Below are 17,759 nucleotides of genomic sequence, written 5' to 3'. Positions count from 1 at the left end.
GTTATACGTTATACGTTTTATAAATATAACGTATAACCACCAAAAATTCGCAAACACCGTATAAAACCGTTATTTATAATTTTTAAGTACGGAATAAAATTTCCAAAAATTCGCAAATATAACCCGGTTATAAACGGTAATTGTCACGGGCAGGCAGGGCGGACAGGTAGGTGCGGGCGATCAGGTAACAGGACAGAGTATATTGGCTATCTAGTCTTCCAGGTACAGGGTAGCAGGTGGTTGTTGACGAAGACGTAGCTCGAGGAGCTACATATCGGAGACTGCAGAGATTTCGCGTAGATATACGCGCGCGAGGCGCTCGGCCCTCGCGCCTTCACGTGACAGGGGTCATGACTAAGCGACAGCCCAGTGGCTGTCCTTCAGGTCTGTGACAAAATTTTTATTAAATATTTTTATTATAATAATTATTAATAACAAATTAACCGTTTACGTACAATAAAAGGTTTTTCCATTATAATTGGAAAATAATAGGATTATTTAAAAAAAGCCGGGAACGGTTATTTCAGCGTATTCGTTTGCAACGTTTAAAAATTACATAATTTCCCAAATGCGGTTAATTTTTCCTTTGTTATTTTATTAGCAATTATTTACGGTTTTATGGGAAAATATATTTGCAATTAATATAAAAAATAATTTGTGTTAATTTATGGGCAGATATGCGTATAAAAAAATCACGTATATAACCACGTAATTTTATAATACGTAAAAAAATCTTCAACCGATTTTAACGAGCATGTAAATAGTTAGAAAATAGAGATTAGATGACGTTTAATTTGTTATATTGTTTTTACCGATCGCAGCGATTATACGATTCCTATCAACAATTTCAAATTCAATGTTTACGTAGGCAGCCAAGCATCGGGAATCTGGCGGCTAGTTTTGATCTAGTTCTAGTTCTAGTCTAGTCTAATACAAGTTCCATCACTCCACCACTTCCTCCTCGACAACACTCTTATTACCGTCTTCGTCGTCCCGTAACCTGTCAATCGCCCTGCGCACCTCCTCGGGCCAGTCGCTCATGCCCACAATCACCCACTCCAGCACTCCGACCAGCGACAGCGCCACGCACTGGCCCATCCACAACCCCGCCAGCCCCCATCCGTTGAAGGCGAGGTAGATGCCTCCGGGGAGCGCGCCTCCGTAGTAGCTCACGCAGTTGACCAGGGCGCCGACCCACTGCCTGCCCATGCCCCTGAGCGCACCGCCGCAGCTGCCGTTGAGCCCGTCGGCGATCTGGAACAGCGCCACGTACGGCACCACCTCGGCCACGAGCGCGATGACCTGCTCGTCGTCGTTGAAGAGCGCCCCGACCCTGTGCCGAGCCGCCATCAACACCACCAGCAGCGTCGTGCCAAAGACCACCGACAAGATGGCCGCCGAGTGCGCAGAGCGACGCGCCCCTCGCACGTCGCCCGCGCCCAGCAGGTTCCCCAACCTCGCCGACTCGGCCACCCCGAGCCCGAACGGGATGGTGTTGATGATCTGGTCCGCCGTCATGATGACCGACTGCGCCGCCAGCGGCAGCGTGCCCAGCCTCCCCGCCGCCAGCGCCACAATCTCAAAGGCCCACCACTCGGTGCCGACGTGCACGACCCCCAGCGCGGCCAGGCGCGCAAAGGGGCCGACGTTGGTGGCCGCGCGGCGCAGGTCGAACCCTCCCCAGCACTCGCTGCCCTGGACAAAGACAGCATAGCCGACCAGGAAGAAGAAGGAAAGCCAGTAGGAGATGCCCGTGGCGATGGGGGCGCCGTCCAGGCCCATGTCCAGCTTGTAGATGAGGAGGTAGTTGAGCAGGGCGTTGAGCGGCGACGTCAGCATCAGCGCGTACGTGCCGGGGCGGTAGATGGCCTGCGCCTGCAGAAACTTCTTCATGCACTCGAACCAGACGTAGCCGAGCCCGCCCGGCGCCAGCAGCCTGAGGAACCGGGCGCTCATGACGCAGATCTCCTCGGGCTGGCCCAGCGCCCGGAACACGTCCTCGGCGAACCACCACACCACCACCACCACCGCGTACAAGGCCGTCAGCACCAGGAAGCCGCGCTGCAGCAGCAGGCCCAGGCTGGTCTTGTCCCGGGAGCGGGTGAAGGACGACGAGGCGAGCGTGTCGAGGGCGCTGGTGCCGCCCAGGGCGATCAGCCACGCCGTTGCCATGGCGAACATGTAGGCAAAGGCGGCGGCCGAGAGGGCCTCGGGCGACAGGCGGCCGACGATGAGCACCGAGATGGTCTGCAGGCTGTTTTGCAGCATGTAGGCCAGGATGACGGGGACGCACGCCTTGGTGAGGAACCATATCTCTCGCAACCACGCTGCGTACTCGGCGCGGGAGCGGTGCTGCTGCTGCTGCTGCTGGCGCGGGAGGAGGGCCGTGGTCTCGATGGCTTCCTCCTCGTGGGCCGTTGCCGACCTGGAAGAGATTGATGGCGGCATGGCTGTAGTTTGCGTTGACACAGCAAATCCTGAGGACACAAAAAAAAAGGTGAACAGATCACAAAAGTACCAAAGTCAGTACGAGAGGTCAACCGTCAAGGTGCTGCGGTCCCTTGGCCTTTTCGGCTGATGTTGGAATTTTTGGTTCTGGAAATGGCTCGAAGGTGTTGCTAAAGACAGTTCTGAAAGGTTTTTTGGGATTTCGGTACAGGGCAACTGCGACTAACAAAAAGCTAAACCTTAGCCTCCGCGCCATGCAAACGGAACTCACAGGGATAAACGAATCCGGTCTTTGGTCCGCCGAGATTACCAGTTTCTTCTTCGTCCAGTCTTTTCTTCAGACGATCGATATCTCTGGCGCCGCGCGCTTACACATGCGAAAGGGGGGAGGCCTGACGCATTTCCAAATGTCATAACTATGAATCACTTAACAACTGGCCTCTTGCTCGGTCGACCGACGAATGATAACTAGACGATAGGGGATTCGATGCACAAGCGGGAGAAAAAAGTCCGACTAAGAAAAAAACAAAAAAAAAAAAAAAAAAAAAAAAAAAAAAAAAAAAAAGTCCAACCCTAAATCCCGCGCATGCATGTCGTCATGTTCCAGATCTCGAAGTGGTTTTCTTTGGTGCAAGATTCCTCGGTGTGGAGGCGAAAACTCGACCAAACAAAAATTGCATATGGGGACTGGATGTTCCCCATCAGCAAAGCACCAATGGTATGCTGTCCCATCATGAGGAGCACTTGCAGCTTGCAGGACAAGACAAAAACAAATCAGTCAAGTTGTGGCCCCCATAGTGGGTTTTGTTTTTTTTTGGATCAACTGCAGTGCTGGACGATAAGAAACGGAGATGCATTGGCCCTGACGTCGTCCCACCCGATGTTTCCGCTCGGCGGGCGCGGGGCGGGGGTGGTTCGAAATCCGGGATCGGACGACACGGGTTCCCATGGTGACATCGGCGAACTAGAACTTGGAGGAATGCAACAAAAATGGGAATACGACAGACCAATGGAAACCTTCTGATAGCGAACAGAGTCCGAGAGGGGGGCGCAAAGTGCAGCCGACTAAAAGTTATTTGAAAGGGGGTCTTTGGGATAGCTGTGTTTTCTGTAAAATCATCCCATCACAATTGTCCAATGGACGGCGCGATGCCGGCTCCGACATCGCAAAAAGAAAAAAGGGATCAAGTACACGAGATCAGACCAATGATGATATGTAGACGTATGTACCTATAGATGTATATACCTACCCAGGGACGCTTGCTCAAAAAGTAAATACATTAGATTCGCTCGCCTCTGATCTCTCTAATTTGGATTTTGGACCAAGGGCACCCAGTTGACAGACTGTTGAGATCCTCCATATACAAAAACCAAACACAATGCACGCGACTGTACTCGCTCTCGGTTGGGCAGCCACCGCCGCAGCTCGCGCAGACTCTGCCAGCCTCTCGGTCGGCGTCACCATGGTCCACGCTTCGCTGCTCGCCCTCGGCTGGGCCGCACTTGCCAGCGCTCACGACACCCAGAAGCAGGTCCCCCTGGCCGGTCCCCTCGAGTCCGTCTGGTACAACACTCTGCCTGGAGATGGAGGCACTCAGGTCCGTGGAGCACTTTGAGACAAACCACAATCCAGTGGGAAAACATCGTTTTGCTAATGTCTTCTTTTTTCGTTTGGTGTGACAGGCCGACTCTGTGTTTAGCGGAATCACGACTTTCGGCCGTCTGCCTTATGCGCCGTGCTTGAAGGACTCGAGCGTCAACTATGACATTGCTTTCATCGGTACGGCTTGCAAGGAGCCAGCACATGGCTGTGATGCGGATCGGGAACGTCGAATGGCTGACATGAAATTGCTATTCAGGCGCCCCATTCGACACTGGTACTTCGTACCGTCCTGGTGCTCGCTTCGGACCATCGGGCATCCGTCAGGGCTCTCGTCGCCTCAACCTCTAGTAAGCATGGTATTGGAGTGTTGGACACCTTTCCTTGTAAAGTCATGCTAACCAAGTGCAGCGGCGGATACAACGTGCCCTTGGCAGTCAACCCCTTCAACAGCTGGGCAAGGGTCCTGGACTGCGGTGACATTCCCGTGACATCGTAGGTGATAGCCAGATGACAGATGACAGATGACGTCTCCAGGCTGTTCGAAATACTCACAATTTCCATGTTTGCCACAGATACGACAACACCTGGGCGCTCCGCCAGATTGAGGAGGGCCACCACCAGATCCTGAGCCGCGCCCCGGCTACCAATGCAAACAAGGCCGGCCCGGCTCTGCGCTCCAAGACCCTCCCCAGGGTCATCACCCTCGGTGGAGACCACACCATCACCCTGCCCCTGCTGCGCTCCATCAACAGGGCGTACGGGCCCGTGTCTGTCATTCACTTTGACAGCCATCTCGACACCTGTCAGTCTCCTTTGTCCTGTTTCCCCAATCTTGTTTACATTCTTGACTCGAAGTGACCAACTGACTTTTATCTCCACAAAAACCAGGGAAGCCCAAGGTGTTCGGCGGCTCCCCCTCCGAGGTCGCATCCATCAACCACGGCACCTACTTTTACCACGCCTCGATGGAGGGCCTGCTGCACAACGACACCAACATCCACGCCGGCATCCGCACGACGCTGAGCGGGCCCTCGGACTACGCCAACGACGGCTACTGCGGCTTCGAGATCGTCGAGGCCCGCGAGATCGACACCATCGGCACCACCGGCATCATCAAGCGCATCGTCGAGAGGGTCGGCACCAAGAACCCCGTCTACTTGTCCATCGACATTGACACCCTCGACCCGGCCTTTGCCCCCGCCACCGGCACCCCCGAGACGGGTGGCTGGTCGACCAGGGAGCTGAGGACCATCCTGAGGGGTTTGGAGGACTTGAACCTGATTGCTGCGGATATTGTCGAGGTTGCGGTGAGTTTTTTTTTTTTTTTTTTTTACTCTTGCCTCTGAGCTTGTGTCAAGCGGCATATGGGAGAGAACAATGAGCTGACGGTTGCAACCATAACCAGCCTGCCTACGACACCAACGCCGAGCACACCACCATGGCCGCCGCCGATGTGCTGTACGAGGTCATGAGCATGATGGTCAAGAAGGGCCCGCTCAGCAACATGATTGAGGAGGAGGCCATTGGTGACTTGTAAAGCGGACCAGTCGTCGGTAAATATCAACGGCGAGTGGAGGGTGGTGTTGTGCATTTTTGGTCGGTTCCACAATGCATTGTTTGAGGGATTGCACAAGAAACACTGGTCGAATGGGTGGCAATAGTGATATACAAACAAGTTATTTCAAACAAATGCATGATATTTTCAGCTCGACTCGCTTGGAAACTTGTCGGCCGTTGGCTGTTTATGAGTTGTGCACTGCCTTGTAGCAACAATCAAGACGCGGGAATGTCGCGGCATTCTGATGATCGACACGCGCAACGACCATGATGACACGTCTAGCGCCCGACTTCCGCCCCCAGGGACCTAGTCATCTCGGACGACGTCGGCAGCTTGCCAGAGTGGTTAATGGGTAAGACTTGAATACTCCAGCAGTTCAGGCATCTTATGACTTCGGTCGCGCAGGTTCGAACCCTGCAGCTGTCGTTTCTTTTTTGGACAAGGGGTTGTTGAGCTGTTTGTTTTTGACAGGATCGGTATTCCTCCCTCCAATGATTTAATTTCCCGTGCGTATATGGTCATCAAGAGCCATCTCGGTCCACTACGGGCCCGATGCGGCAGCCCAAGCCTTGCCAGGGCCGAAATGCGGCACAGCAGCCCTCGGGGGGACGATCGACACTACCCCAGAGTATTTTTTGTCGCCTGTCAGCTGCACGTCGCCTTTAATTGGTGAGACGAGTTGACGCATGCCGATCGTCATTTGGGGGCTAATTCTCACGTAAAAGAATCAAGACTGAGTGAAACCAAGGTCAGCTACTTGCCGATGGTGATGGTGGTGTGGGTTACGGGGTTGCGCGGACGAGACGTGCCGTCCCGGATCGATCTTCACTGAGCCAAGGCGACCGATTGGCATTTAACCCCGATTCTGAAGGAATATACCCGAACATCCCTAGTCATTCGGCTGCTCCGGCGAACTATTTGCATCAAACTGGGACTGCGACCTGATGTATTTCGCAAGTGAGCCAGTGGGTATCAGGGATACCAGCGGCGTAGATATTCGCACTGAACGGCCAAAGACATAACCAAGGAAGCAAGGATTCGGGGTGGTCTTGTTCGCGTCTTGACTCCTCATTGATCGACAGTAAGGCTATTACTCTTACCTGATGAACTCTTGCCCATGGAGAAAATAACCGCCCTTCCTCCTTGCCTGCAATCCAAAGTTCCAAGAAAGGACAGTGCATTGCAACCCAAAGTGGCCAGGCTTTCCAAATGCATATGTGGGTTCTAACATGATTCATATAGTGCTCCAATATACATGGACTGTGTAAGCTTACACATGGGGATGATCAGAAGGCGAAGGGTCGTAGATCACCGCCAGAAGCTTTCTGTCACTTTTTTGCAATTCCTCGGTGCATTGTTATGACGTGAATTAATGGCAACAATACGAAGTGTTACGGCCCTTTTTCGGCAGTTGGAAATATGGAAAACAAAAACAACAGCAGACTAATATGGGCAGATGACGGACAGGATTCGAATATAAAAAGACACGAATCCTCGACCATCGAATAACATAATCACCTCCATTCTCATCATCAGCCTCTTTAACCCACTACACACCTACCTTTGTTCAAACAAATCCACAAGCCACCCAAGCCATCAGTCTTTTCAGACACACACACACACACACACACACACACACACCAAACCATCCAAAAATGCACGCCAGCACCCTGTTCACCCTCGCCCTCGCCACCCTGGCCAGCAGCGCCGCCGTGGCCAGCCCACCGGGCACCATCGAGGCCCGCTTCGACGCCAGCACCGGCCTCGAGGGCCGCTCGGAGCTCGCCCGCCGCGCCTGCAACTGCGGCTCCGCCTTTAGCTGCTCCGGCGGCGTCACCAGCTGCTGCTCCAGCACCGGCGGCTTCGGCATGTGCAACTCCGACACCAACAGGTGCATGTGCGGCACCTCGTGCAACCCGCTGCAGTGCTCCCAGCGGCCCTGAGTCTTTTGGCGTCTCGGGTGGGGGGAAAGGGAACTCTTCGAGTGGGATGGGGGATGTGGTTCGGAGAAAAGGCCTTTTGTGGTGGTGGAAAAGGAGAGTCGGACTTTTGTTGGTTTTGGTTTCTCGACATTCTTTTCGGCTGCGTTGACCTTTGATGGGTTCACGCAGTGAATTCGTTTCTACTTTGGACCTGGCATGACTTACCCCTTTCTTTACAAACACAACAACTCAACAGGCTGCATTTTGACGTCAATGATATGGGAACTGTGCTGTGGATGTCTCAAAACTGATTGTTGATCCGAGAATTTCATTCTCTCTCGCATTGTAATCCAACCCAGGTCAGCGGGCTCAGAAGTCATCAAATCAGCCCGATATGTTTAGGATCGTGACTTAAAGGATTGGACAGATGGTACAAATGAGACCGCATATCGCTTCTATATATTGCCTGGACTAAACAATTCCAGATTTTCCAGCAAAGATTCTACCCAGCAACTAGTCTAAAAGCAGTTTATGAAATATTCTATAGAGAAAAGTCAAGCCTGAATTTAACAAGCTTGCGCTGCATTTAGAGACATCAATAGTACAAAGGACACTAAACTATATTCTCGAATAATCAGCCACCAGTCAGATCCAAGTCCACAATACTGGGTAATTTCCGCGAGTGAAATCGAAACAATCAGCATCACAGCTACTACAGTCCGCCAAGTTATAAAGGCATTACTGCACTCTGGGGCACGTAGGGAGACAAACAAAAAGCCGGCAGGGCTTCAAAGTGTCCAGCCAAAAGTTTTACTCGGCCAGGTTCCTCTACATGATCAGAGGCACTCCCCTGGTGCTGCCAAGAATGCGGCCGAAGGGAATATCCTCTGCCAATGCGACGGAAGCCAAGGGACGCCATGCCAAGATCAAGTGCCGACATTGGCATTGGCAAAGGCGGAGACTGTCTCCACGGGTACATATACAACAGTGATTATAGAATTTCACCTAGGTCCTTTGCGCCTCGGTTTTCAAGCTTGGGATCACTTCCACTCATTCAGCACATTTCACGACCCCCGATCCGCCGCGCCAAATCAGCGGGGATCCTCGAGTTCCGTACAGCTCCACTGCCCTTGTCGTCTATGCTATGTCTGAGCCCGGCCTCAGGGCGCTCGCCTGTTTTCTTTTTCTTTTTTCTTTCCTCACCGCCCCTTGTTACTTTGGTTCTGAACAGTATCAAGCGCATTTCAGCTGTGAATGACTGGAGCTAAATAATAGTGGGCCTATCTCTCACCCCGAAAGGAGGGCATGTTACTCTAGAGTCTCGACTGCATTCTCAAAGCGACCATGAGATGACGCCGTCAAGCGGGTCTCGAGGCTCTTGGGTGCAACCGTAGTAGCTGTTCAAGCCGTTCTAAGCATCTTGCATATACGGTTCCACAACGGGTTGCTACCACCCCTTTGCCCTACGTATATGAGATTGGAGGCTCTGCGGGCTTGTACTTCGTACACCCTGCCAGCTATGGATCCATCCGGGATACCATATATCGTCTGCCACACTAGCGGATGCATTGAAAATGCGGAGATTACCGCTGCTGCTATGAACTTGAGGGACCTGTACCCGATGTTCCCCCTTCTGGTACTTTTCGCGCCCACTTAGATGCGGCTATTTCTTCTGTTCCAAGATTTCTTATCAGACGATGGGCCGGAGAATACGCAATCCAGATGACGGGGTTGCTTGGTTAGATCTAGTCGGTAACGTTCGGGCCCAACGCCATCAAGTGGAATTGCGTGCTTGCAAAAAGGTAGCATTCAGTTGGCACAGCGGTGAGGAGCTTGGACAAATCCACTCAGCCACGGAGAATCTCGGTGGGTTTTAGCACGTGCCTCCAGCTCATGGCGTGGATAGGTGTGCCGGTTCTTTCGGTTAAACAAGCGAAAACAGGAGCTGGGGCGGTTGTGACCAGACTACCACGTAAACACGGTGCCACATTCTCTTGTCGAAGGAGGCGGTGATACGACCAAAGTTACGTTGGACCCTCAGACAAACAAAATCGAGCAGTTGGCTACTTTAGTTGAACTTGTCTTGAGAAATGCGTCATGGGGCTTGGGACGTGGAGTAAGCTGCAAAGACGACATTATTATCAAATAATCTCGGCACGCAATATGCGCTCCCGTATAAAAAAACACGATAAGCTCCTGGATTAAATTACTCGAGCACATGGGGAAACTCAATCAAAATCCTTAAGTGCAATAATCTACAAACCTAGACATGATCAGCGTCAATGCAAAGGGTCAGCTAGTAATGTTCGGGACCGGATTCCGAGCCCGCGCACCTTTTTTGGTTCGTGCGCCCTCAAGGTTACAGAGCACTTCCTGGACATTGTGGGTCGGCACTCAAGGATCCCATGGCACGTCAGGATCTACCATAGTAAGCTTAGTTAGCATTTGCTGTGATACGGTACTTTGCACGTCTCTACTCCCTAGAGTTTTTCGCGATTTTGACCGTGGTGCAGGTGGCCGCACATGGCTGCACGGATTGATTCCCCCCTTTCGACACAGCTCAGTTGACAATTGAGCACGGATTAATTCCTCCCTGTTGACACAGCTCAGTTTACAATTGACCCGTCGGCCCAGAGATTAAACAGTAGCAAAGCCAGGTATCCTCCAAAGTAACACCCCGCCTCTGCTCGTAAATGACCGATGAGTGTAGGTGTACTAGCGCGTCTCCTTTGGTTTGAATGGCCACGCGGCACATCTATCGGCAAGGCCATGTCGACAGTCGTCTCCCCGCTGCAGTACTACCTCATCCTCTGGCCGTTCGGTATCGGGTCCGATCGTATTTCTTCTTTCGGGCTCAGTTCAAGGGGTCGCTACGCATCACGAGCACTGGTAGGGTGGCAATTTGGTCCAAATATTGCTGTTTCTCCAATAGCGTGTGGCTATCATTTCCGGGTTGGGCTTCTGACTGACTCTTGCACAAAACCTCCCAGGTGCTGAAATATGTAAATTGACGGATTTCCAAACAGGGTCTCCCATGCCAAGATTAATGTGTCATGCACAAATATTCCGGAGCCTGTTCACGTGGGCTGGTGGGAGATCAGCGAACATGATTAACAATTCCGGAGAAGTGGTTGATCATTTGGCCCAAAAGAGTAGGTAGATATATCTTGTAAATAGATGCCCCGAAATAGCTTAGTTGAACGGGCGGTTCGTTCATCGTGCGGCAGTAGAGACTTGGCAACAAAACGGATGAATGCGATAACGACCAATTGCGTAGCGTCTCACCATGCGGAGTTGGCTCCCATCTCGGCTGTCATAGCGGCAGAGGGTTAATTAAGCAGCATGGTCTGAAGCTTGGTGTGCGATCCCCCCCAAAAAGCGCGCAGGGGTGGTTTCGATGCGATACAAACCATAGAAGGGCGCTCTTATCAAAATGATGTGCAATCTTAAAGCGTTAATGTTAATGGATTTACAGATGATGCATAGGCACTCTTCCGTCATACGCGCTGCATTTATTCCAGCATGATCCCCGTGAAACCAGTCTTTCGTAGCATTGGGTGGTAAGTGCAACCGACAGTGGTGGCGAACTCTGGCGAAATTTGAATATGGTTTTCTTGCGTTTGCTGCAAACGAATGGGGCCCCAAAGGTTTGGTTTCTATATCCGGAGGGCACAGTGAAGTCGAGTTACCGTTGAATTGGCCCAGTGCAGCTAGCCTTGATGATGTTGATTGTTGCATAAAAATCCCTTTCTTGAAATTTGACACTTCGCTTAGGTTTGCGGGGTCGAAAACCATGATGAGATCCATGCTACCTTGCTATTTTTGCGAGGGTGAACTGTTGGCGTTTTCGAAACTTTACTGTCCTGGAATGGGAACTCCCCAAGACCTTGGTGAACTCTGGTCCAAGACGTCCTCCCACGATCCTCACAGATTGACGACCCCGGCGGCCTCTCTCTTGTTTGGATACGATGGTCAGACACGGTCAGGCGAAAACGAAAGCAGAATTGCAGAATTGCAACTCCAAACCCCGGGTATCCACAACCAATGCTTCGGGAGTCGGGAGTCGTTCAAGATAGTGGCTTTGGGCACCCTCCAGCTCTCGGTTGTTTGTGGATACCGTGGGGACATTTCTTGTTTACCCCTGAAGCCGTGGCGACACCACACCAGAGGAGTTGGGTGATTTCGCGAAGTTCACCCGCCGGTACTACGGACGCAACTCGGGAAATGGTACAGTATCATGGGTTGGATTGCTATGTTTTTGGTCGGCGGCCTACCGAGAACTTTGGAAGTTTGGATTAGTTATTTAAATCGACGGAATCGCCACCCGGAGTGGTTCATCTCAGAGGTCTTGTTCCTCACCCTCGTCGCCCGGACAAGAGCATCTTGCATACCTTTTAATAAACATTTCCCCCAACTCTTCCACCACACTCGTTCATTAAATTATAATTCATCCACGGATCTTTGGAACCTACACAATCTCCCACACCCATCACAAAATTCACAATGAAGTCATTCGCCACCATAATCCTCGCCCTCGCCAACCTGGCAGTGGGTTTCCCCGTCGAGAGCGACGGCACCAACGCGTCGAGCCGGCACGCGCTCGATCGGCGCGCCATCGTCAACCACGACAGCCTCTCGCCGGACCCGCAGACGGTGCAGGGCGGAGCGATCGGGGCGGCCATCGCGCGCTTCAGCCCCAAGATCCGCATCGCCAGCGGCTGCGAGCCGTACACGGCGGTGGACGACCAGGGCAACATCAGCGGGGGGCTCAAGCCCGGCGGCGGCGAGAGGTCCAACTGCGGCGACCCCTACCGCGGGCAGACGTACGCGCGCGCGGGCACGGTGCAGGGCAAGTTGTGCATCATGTACTCGTGGTACATGCCCAAGGACCAGCCGAGGAGCGACACCATCGGCGCGCACCGGCACGACTGGGAGAACATCGTCGTCTGCACCGACCCCACCATGACTACCCTCACCAACGGCGCCGCCTCGGGCCACGGCAAGTACAAAAAGACGACCAGCGTCCCCACCGACGGCACCAACGTCCTGTGCGAGTACTTTACCAACTTCCCCACCAACCACGAGCTGCAGTTCACCGGCGACACCAGGGGCTACACCAAGCCCATCATGGACTGGGACGCCATGCCCGCCGCCATGAGGTCCGCCCTGCAGAACGCCGACTTTGGCGCCGCCACCGTCCCCTTCAAGGACGGAACCTTTATGGACAACCTCAACAACGCCCAATAGTGGGTGGTTATGTGGTTATGTGTTTTATGTTTTTTTTTCTTGTATATTCTTTCTTTTTCTTTTTACCTTTTTACCTTTTCACCTTGGGAGTGTCTGCCGTCTGGTAGGAAGAGTTGTTCAACGTTCTTTTATGGTTGCATTGGTTTTATTTCATTTGTACATTTTCTTTTCTTATACCCTTGAATCTTTTTTTAATCATCTACTGCAGACCAGCAAATGCATATAGGACGAATATAAGGGGGATGTCTTTCTTATACTGGTGGTGCGATTCTGTGACTTGACTTAACTACACTGGCCGAGCCCCGATTTGAACTCATACCAAGATAAAAACAACACGGCCTGGTGGCGAAATGGTATCGCGTCAGATTTCGGCGCACCGATTTCTTGTCTCTGAAGATTGCGGGTTCGAGTCCCGTCTGGGTCGACTTTTTTGCTCTCGAGTCAGTCAAGCTGCGTTCAATATGCAGGGTTTTCTTTTGTACCCAACCCGCTTGACCATGTGTTGTTGTCGATGCTGTCTGTGGCGGTGTGGCCCCGGGTAGATACCCCCCACCCAAAACTCAAAACAAGTCCATGCCAAGTAACGTGTAGAAGACCAATCAAGTGGCATGTCACTTTTACCACTCGCCACGGAACCATGACACCTTGAGCTCAGGGAGTTTTATTGTCTATCAAAGAGACAGAAAAGAAGGACGGACGTGTTCAACCCGAGAAGCCGGGCCCTAGCTTCGAGCTGAAACGGAAAATGAAAGACAAAGAAGAACCCAACGTTTTGGTACAAAAGTGGGTAAAGAGAGGTAGGAGGATGGCAACTAGTTCTAGAATAGTAGCAACCCGCGGCAGGGGTTCTATTTCGTTTTCCTCTTGTCAACCGCAGCAGAACTCGCCAGCACCTTTCAGTGCAGCCAAGCATATGTTCAATCGCCCGCACCCTCCCCCTTACTCCTGGTCGAGAAGTGCAGCATCACGGGCGGTGATCTCCATGCCCTGCTCGTTGTAAAAGGCGTTGGGCTCCTCGCACTCCTCCTGGGCGCTGGCCTCGGTGCCGTCGCTGCGGACCTTGACCAGCGAGCGGCCCTCGAGCCAGCGGCCGGAGCCACGGCCGGTCCAGGCGAGGCAGAAGGTGCCGGCGTTGGCCGTGCTAAAGGTCAACGAATTGCCGGTGCAGTCGCCGTTGGTGTAGGCTTGGCCACGGCTGTTGTTTTGTTTGTTTGGTGAAGGTAGGGACGAGAAGGTCAGTTCAAACAATCTTTCCTTTTTTTCTTTTATTTTCTCGCTCGCTAATTGGGAGGGGAAATAACTAGGTACGTACCTGTTCGCGGGCAGCGTGAAGCGCACCGAGGTGGAAGCGCCAAAGCGGCAGCATGAACCGGCCGCGATGCCGTTGCAGCAGCGGAGGGTGCCGCCGCAGCTGGAACCAGAGGCGCCGCAGACGTCGGCGGCCTGGGCAACGGCGGCCAGGGCGGCAGTGAGGAAGATGATGAGCTGCATCTTGAAAGATTGTTGAACTGAGGGGAAGTAAAGACTCGGTTTATTTGCTGGAGTTCTAGAATCTAGACTAGTAGCTGCTCGAGAGTACTGCTGGGGCTGCTGGAAAAAGTAGAATCTGATCTTTTGCCAGAGGGTCGAGGAGCCCGTCTTATATAGCCCTTGTCGAACAGGCTCAGCTTCAAACTGGAAGAGGAAGGCATTCCCCATGAGCTATCGAAGCCTTACCGAACCTTTCGGTCTAGATACAGGGTTCCATGGTATTACCGAGTGAATATGGAATTACACATGATGCCTGCCACTCGCTACCCTAAACATGGACTATTTTCAGCATCGTCTCCTCAACTACCACGACCCCTAGCCCGGAGCTATAGTCAGGCCGGCATCCTATCCGCCCGAGTCCACCAATTACATGGCACAAGTCACAGAACCCAAAAGTGACTGCGCCTCGGCCCTGCTTTGCCACTATTACCAGGCGTTGTTGCTATGTTACATTTACATACACATCACCTGTCAGACTGCGCGTGCTCTTTGTGCCAACTGCAATAACACTTTGAGTTCAGTGCGACCTTGACTAAAATGTAGCAGTGCCAAGAATGTTTATAATTGTGGGCAAATTTGATTGATGACTGCATGACACTCGCTGTTCTTGTTCTAGCCCTCAGCTGCCGGCCTTGGCCAACGGGCGACCACTACCACCCTTCGAGTCCGGGGTAAGACTTTTTTGAAAACTTGTAATTATTGGTTGGGTACACTGTAGCATCATGACTCTCGTCCTCCTACCCCAGTCTCACACCGCCCACTCAGCAAAAGAATAACAACGGCAGTTCAAGAGTCTAGACCCTGCGGCTCGCCTGCGTCCATCTCAGTAAGGTCATGTCTTGGCATAGTCGCGCGTCAGAAACCCGCTTCCGGATAAACGCAAGCTCCTCATTCCTCATAAGATCAAAGCTTAAGATGGCTTGGCCAAGTCCCAATCACCAAAGGATGGAGTTGATTGGCTGGGACTGGCCCTTTGGCATAGTCGTTAGTCAACGTACCGTAGCACTGCTGACCGGCTGAGTTTTCCCCGTTTCCCGATTCGGCCATTAACACAGCCCTAACGTATACAATCCTGAATCAGTCCGGTGGGGGGTACGGTCGCCCGTTGGGGTGGCACTGCCGGCAGTCTCCTCGTCCATCTGGACGGTGGTGACGGCCTTGTTGTCGTCGAGACCAAGCTTCTCGGCGCCCTGGTCGACGTGGTTGACGCCGCCAAAGAGCACGTCCATCTCCTCGAGGGGAACCTTTTTGGTCTCGGGGATCAGGAAGTATACAAAGACGGCAAGGACGATGTTGATGGCCATGAAGAAGAAGAGACACTTGAGGCCGCTGTTTGGTATCCAATGTGGAAAGTTAGTAGGTGGAACGGGATCGACCGAAGACTAAGAGAAACTAGGAAGAAACGAGAAAAAAAAGACGTACGTGTCCTGCAGAAACTTGGGAAAGAACTGCTGAAAGATGGTGTTGGCCACGTTCTGCATCTGCGAGCACATGCCAACGGCCTGGGCGCGCACGTTCATGGAAAAGACCTCGGCGGTCCAGATCCAGGTGGTGGCGCCCCAGCTGGGCTTGTAAAAGAGCGCAAACATGAAGAGCAGGAAGACGATGGCGATGCCGACGGGCTGCGTCTTGCGCCCGCCGTCAATGTCCGGCGTGGCGAGCCCCACGACGGGCACGGCGAGCATGCACAGGCTCATGCCGATGGCGCCGACGATGAACAGCCAGCGGCGCCCGAAGCGGTCGGCCGTCCAGGCGGCGTTGAGCGTGAAGATGATGCCAAACGTCGCGTTGAGCGCGTTGATCAGGTTGATGGTGGTGACGTCGGGCCACACCTTTTTGTAGATGGCCGTGCTGTAGCTGTTGAGCGTGCCTTGGCCGGTGAGCTGGAGGGCGGGTTGCTGTTAGTTTAAATGTGCACTGCCCAGTAAATTTGTTTTGCAGGGGGAGACTTCGCCCGACTTACCTGCTGTCCAACGTTGAGAACCATGGCAAGGTAGAGCCTCTTCCTGACGGAAGCATCCCTGAACAAGGCCTTGTACGACGAGCCCTGCGAGAGTTCCTTCTCGTACTCGATGGCCTCGCGGATGGTCGCCACCTCGACCTCGACCTCCTCCTCCGTCTCGCGAACCTTGCGCAGCGCCGCCCGCGCGCCCTCGACGTCGCCGTGCCGCTGAATGTGCCAGCGCGGCGACTCGGGGATCCAAGGGATCAGCGCCATGATGATGACGGGCACCAGCGCCTGGAGGATCACCACGGTGCGCCAGTCCCAGTGGCCAAGGCTGGTGCGGTTCTGCGAGCAGGCGTAGTTGGTCCAGAAGCAGATGAAGGATCCGACGCTGTAGAAGAGCTGCCAAAAGGTCTGAGAATGGCCGAGAGAATTACTTGTCAGACTTCTTGTGCAACACGTCGACTCTTTGGGAACGGAACTGAGAGAACTTACCATGACAACTCCACGAATCTCAGCAGGCGCCATCTCGTTGATGTAGACGGGGCCAGCAGCTATGGAAATAGTGTCATGTATTAGACTAGAGGACAGACTCTATGGGGGTATGCGAACCAGGCCCAATGCCACTGTCTAGACTTACTCAGAGCCAAGCCTACATCAAGAAAGAAACTGTCAGCAACCATGCAGCACTGCAACAGACATGCCAAAAACCACAAGACCTCTTTAGAACTTACCTTGTCCAAGACCAATAACCACACGCCCAGCGATAAACACCCCGATGTTGTGGTACGGAGCAAAAGCCTGCATGAATGTAGCCACCACCGTGGTGGCGCACCCGCCAAAGATGGCCCATCGTCGACCAAAGTAGTCGGCCTGCAGAGTTCAAGGTACGCGTCAGACATCAGTTTTTCGAAGTTATCAACAGCTCAATCTCTTGAGACGGTTCAAGGAGAACTTACGGCCGGGCCACCAATAAAGAATCCAGATATGATGGCTCCGATGGTGTAAGCCGTATTGATCAGACCAATCATGTACGCGTCGGTAGCCTGAGCAGACGACTTGGTAAGTGTTCCTGTTCTAGATGTTGACGACTGGTACCCCAAGTCGCGAGGTTTCGAGAGCCTACCGAGTTGAGATCAAACCACTCGAGCCAGTGGTCACTGCCCTGGACGCTGTTGAAGACCGACGCATCGTATCTGCGACATGATCAAGGTCGTAATGTCAGACGAAAAAGAAAAGAAGAAAAAAAAACCTGCCCCCGTAAAAAAGTATGTGGGGAAAGGCTAATGTTGCCAAAGCCCGCAAAGGGACATGTCGATAAGAGAAAAAAGAAACGTACCCGTAGAGCACCATGGCCATGGCAGCCACCATGCACACGTACCAGTTGTACGCCCGCGTTGAGGAAACCATCTTGACTCGTTTTTATGTCTGCCAGGCAGGATCGTGACGGAGATGCGCTGCGTGGGATGGGGGTGTGAGAGGAGAGGATGGAAGGTCCCAAAAGTT

The 17,759-nt window shown here is 52.9% G+C and overlaps 6 protein-coding genes and 2 non-coding genes across 8 annotated transcripts; 5 read left to right on the top strand and 3 right to left on the bottom strand.

Moving 5' to 3' along the window:
- Positions 1-834: 834 nt before the first annotated feature.
- On the bottom strand, positions 835-2,986 carry MGG_10534 (multidrug and toxin extrusion protein 1). The gene has a single exon (XM_003710103.1). The coding sequence runs from the start codon at positions 2,446-2,448 to the stop codon at positions 943-945; it is 1,506 nt and encodes a 501-aa protein (XP_003710151.1). The 5' UTR covers positions 2,449-2,986; the 3' UTR covers positions 835-942.
- Positions 2,987-3,679: 693 nt separating this feature from the next.
- On the top strand, positions 3,680-5,762 carry MGG_10533 (agmatinase 1). Its single transcript, XM_003710102.1, has 7 exons — positions 3,680-4,046; positions 4,132-4,228; positions 4,308-4,398; positions 4,460-4,543; positions 4,624-4,853; positions 4,940-5,358; positions 5,457-5,762. The coding sequence occupies exons 1-7, from the start codon at positions 3,828-3,830 to the stop codon at positions 5,586-5,588; spliced, it is 1,272 nt and encodes a 423-aa protein (XP_003710150.1). The 5' UTR covers positions 3,680-3,827; the 3' UTR covers positions 5,589-5,762.
- Positions 5,763-5,936: 174 nt separating this feature from the next.
- MGG_20076 lies at positions 5,937-6,035 on the top strand. Its single transcript has one exon. It is a non-coding gene; the product is annotated as a tRNA-Ser (tRNA).
- A 1,083-nt stretch (positions 6,036-7,118) lies between these two features.
- MGG_14340 (uncharacterized protein) lies at positions 7,119-8,153 on the top strand. Its single transcript, XM_003710101.1, has one exon. The coding sequence runs from the start codon at positions 7,265-7,267 to the stop codon at positions 7,550-7,552; it is 288 nt and encodes a 95-aa protein (XP_003710149.1). The 5' UTR covers positions 7,119-7,264; the 3' UTR covers positions 7,553-8,153.
- Positions 8,154-11,728: 3,575 nt separating this feature from the next.
- On the top strand, positions 11,729-13,115 carry MGG_10532 (necrosis and ethylene inducing peptide). Its single transcript, XM_003710100.1, has one exon. It carries the CDS (start codon positions 12,035-12,037, stop codon positions 12,776-12,778), a length of 744 nt encoding a protein of 247 aa, XP_003710148.1. The 5' UTR covers positions 11,729-12,034; the 3' UTR covers positions 12,779-13,115.
- On the top strand, positions 13,115-13,202 carry MGG_20075. The gene has a single exon. It is a non-coding gene; the product is annotated as a tRNA-Arg (tRNA).
- Positions 13,203-13,717: 515 nt separating this feature from the next.
- On the bottom strand, positions 13,718-14,269 carry MGG_10531 (uncharacterized protein; the record flags this gene model as incomplete). Its single annotated transcript, XM_003710099.1, has 2 exons — positions 13,718-13,973; positions 14,091-14,269. 2 exons carry the CDS (start codon positions 14,267-14,269, stop codon positions 13,718-13,720), a joined length of 435 nt encoding a protein of 144 aa, XP_003710147.1.
- Positions 14,270-15,354: 1,085 nt separating this feature from the next.
- Positions 15,355-17,663, bottom strand: MGG_10530 (sugar transporter; the record flags this gene model as incomplete). The annotated part of the gene is made up of 8 exons (XM_003710098.1): positions 15,355-15,637; positions 15,731-16,191; positions 16,272-16,667; positions 16,749-16,833; positions 16,984-17,126; positions 17,213-17,299; positions 17,380-17,449; positions 17,593-17,663. 8 exons carry the CDS (start codon positions 17,661-17,663, stop codon positions 15,355-15,357), a joined length of 1,596 nt encoding a protein of 531 aa, XP_003710146.1.
- Between the last annotated feature and the right edge of the window lie 96 nt (positions 17,664-17,759).

Source organism: Pyricularia oryzae, chromosome 1 (assembly GCF_000002495.2).
Source record: "Pyricularia oryzae 70-15 chromosome 1, whole genome shotgun sequence".
In the NCBI taxonomy this organism is placed as follows: domain Eukaryota; kingdom Fungi; phylum Ascomycota; class Sordariomycetes; order Magnaporthales; family Pyriculariaceae; genus Pyricularia; species Pyricularia oryzae.
The sequence above is the reverse complement of the archived record's forward strand: the minus strand, read 5'-3'. Positions and strand labels throughout refer to the sequence as shown.

Bases quoted from the DNA above. Each gene is read 5' to 3' on its own strand.
- MGG_10533 (XM_003710102.1), top strand. From the start codon at position 3,828: ATGCACGCGACTGTACTCGCTCTCGGTTGGGCAGCCACCGCCGCAGCT. The intron at 4,544-4,623 runs GTAGGTGATAGC...TGTTTGCCACAG, and splicing joins GGTGACATTCCCGTGACATC to ATACGACAACACCTGGGCGC. The intron at 4,854-4,939 runs GTCAGTCTCCTT...CACAAAAACCAG, and splicing joins TGACAGCCATCTCGACACCT to GGAAGCCCAAGGTGTTCGGC.
- MGG_14340 (XM_003710101.1), top strand. From the start codon at position 7,265: ATGCACGCCAGCACCCTGTTCACCCTCGCCCTCGCCACCCTGGCCAGC.
- MGG_10532 (XM_003710100.1), top strand. From the start codon at position 12,035: ATGAAGTCATTCGCCACCATAATCCTCGCCCTCGCCAACCTGGCAGTG.
- MGG_10534 (XM_003710103.1), bottom strand. From the start codon at position 2,448: ATGCCGCCATCAATCTCTTCCAGGTCGGCAACGGCCCACGAGGAGGAA.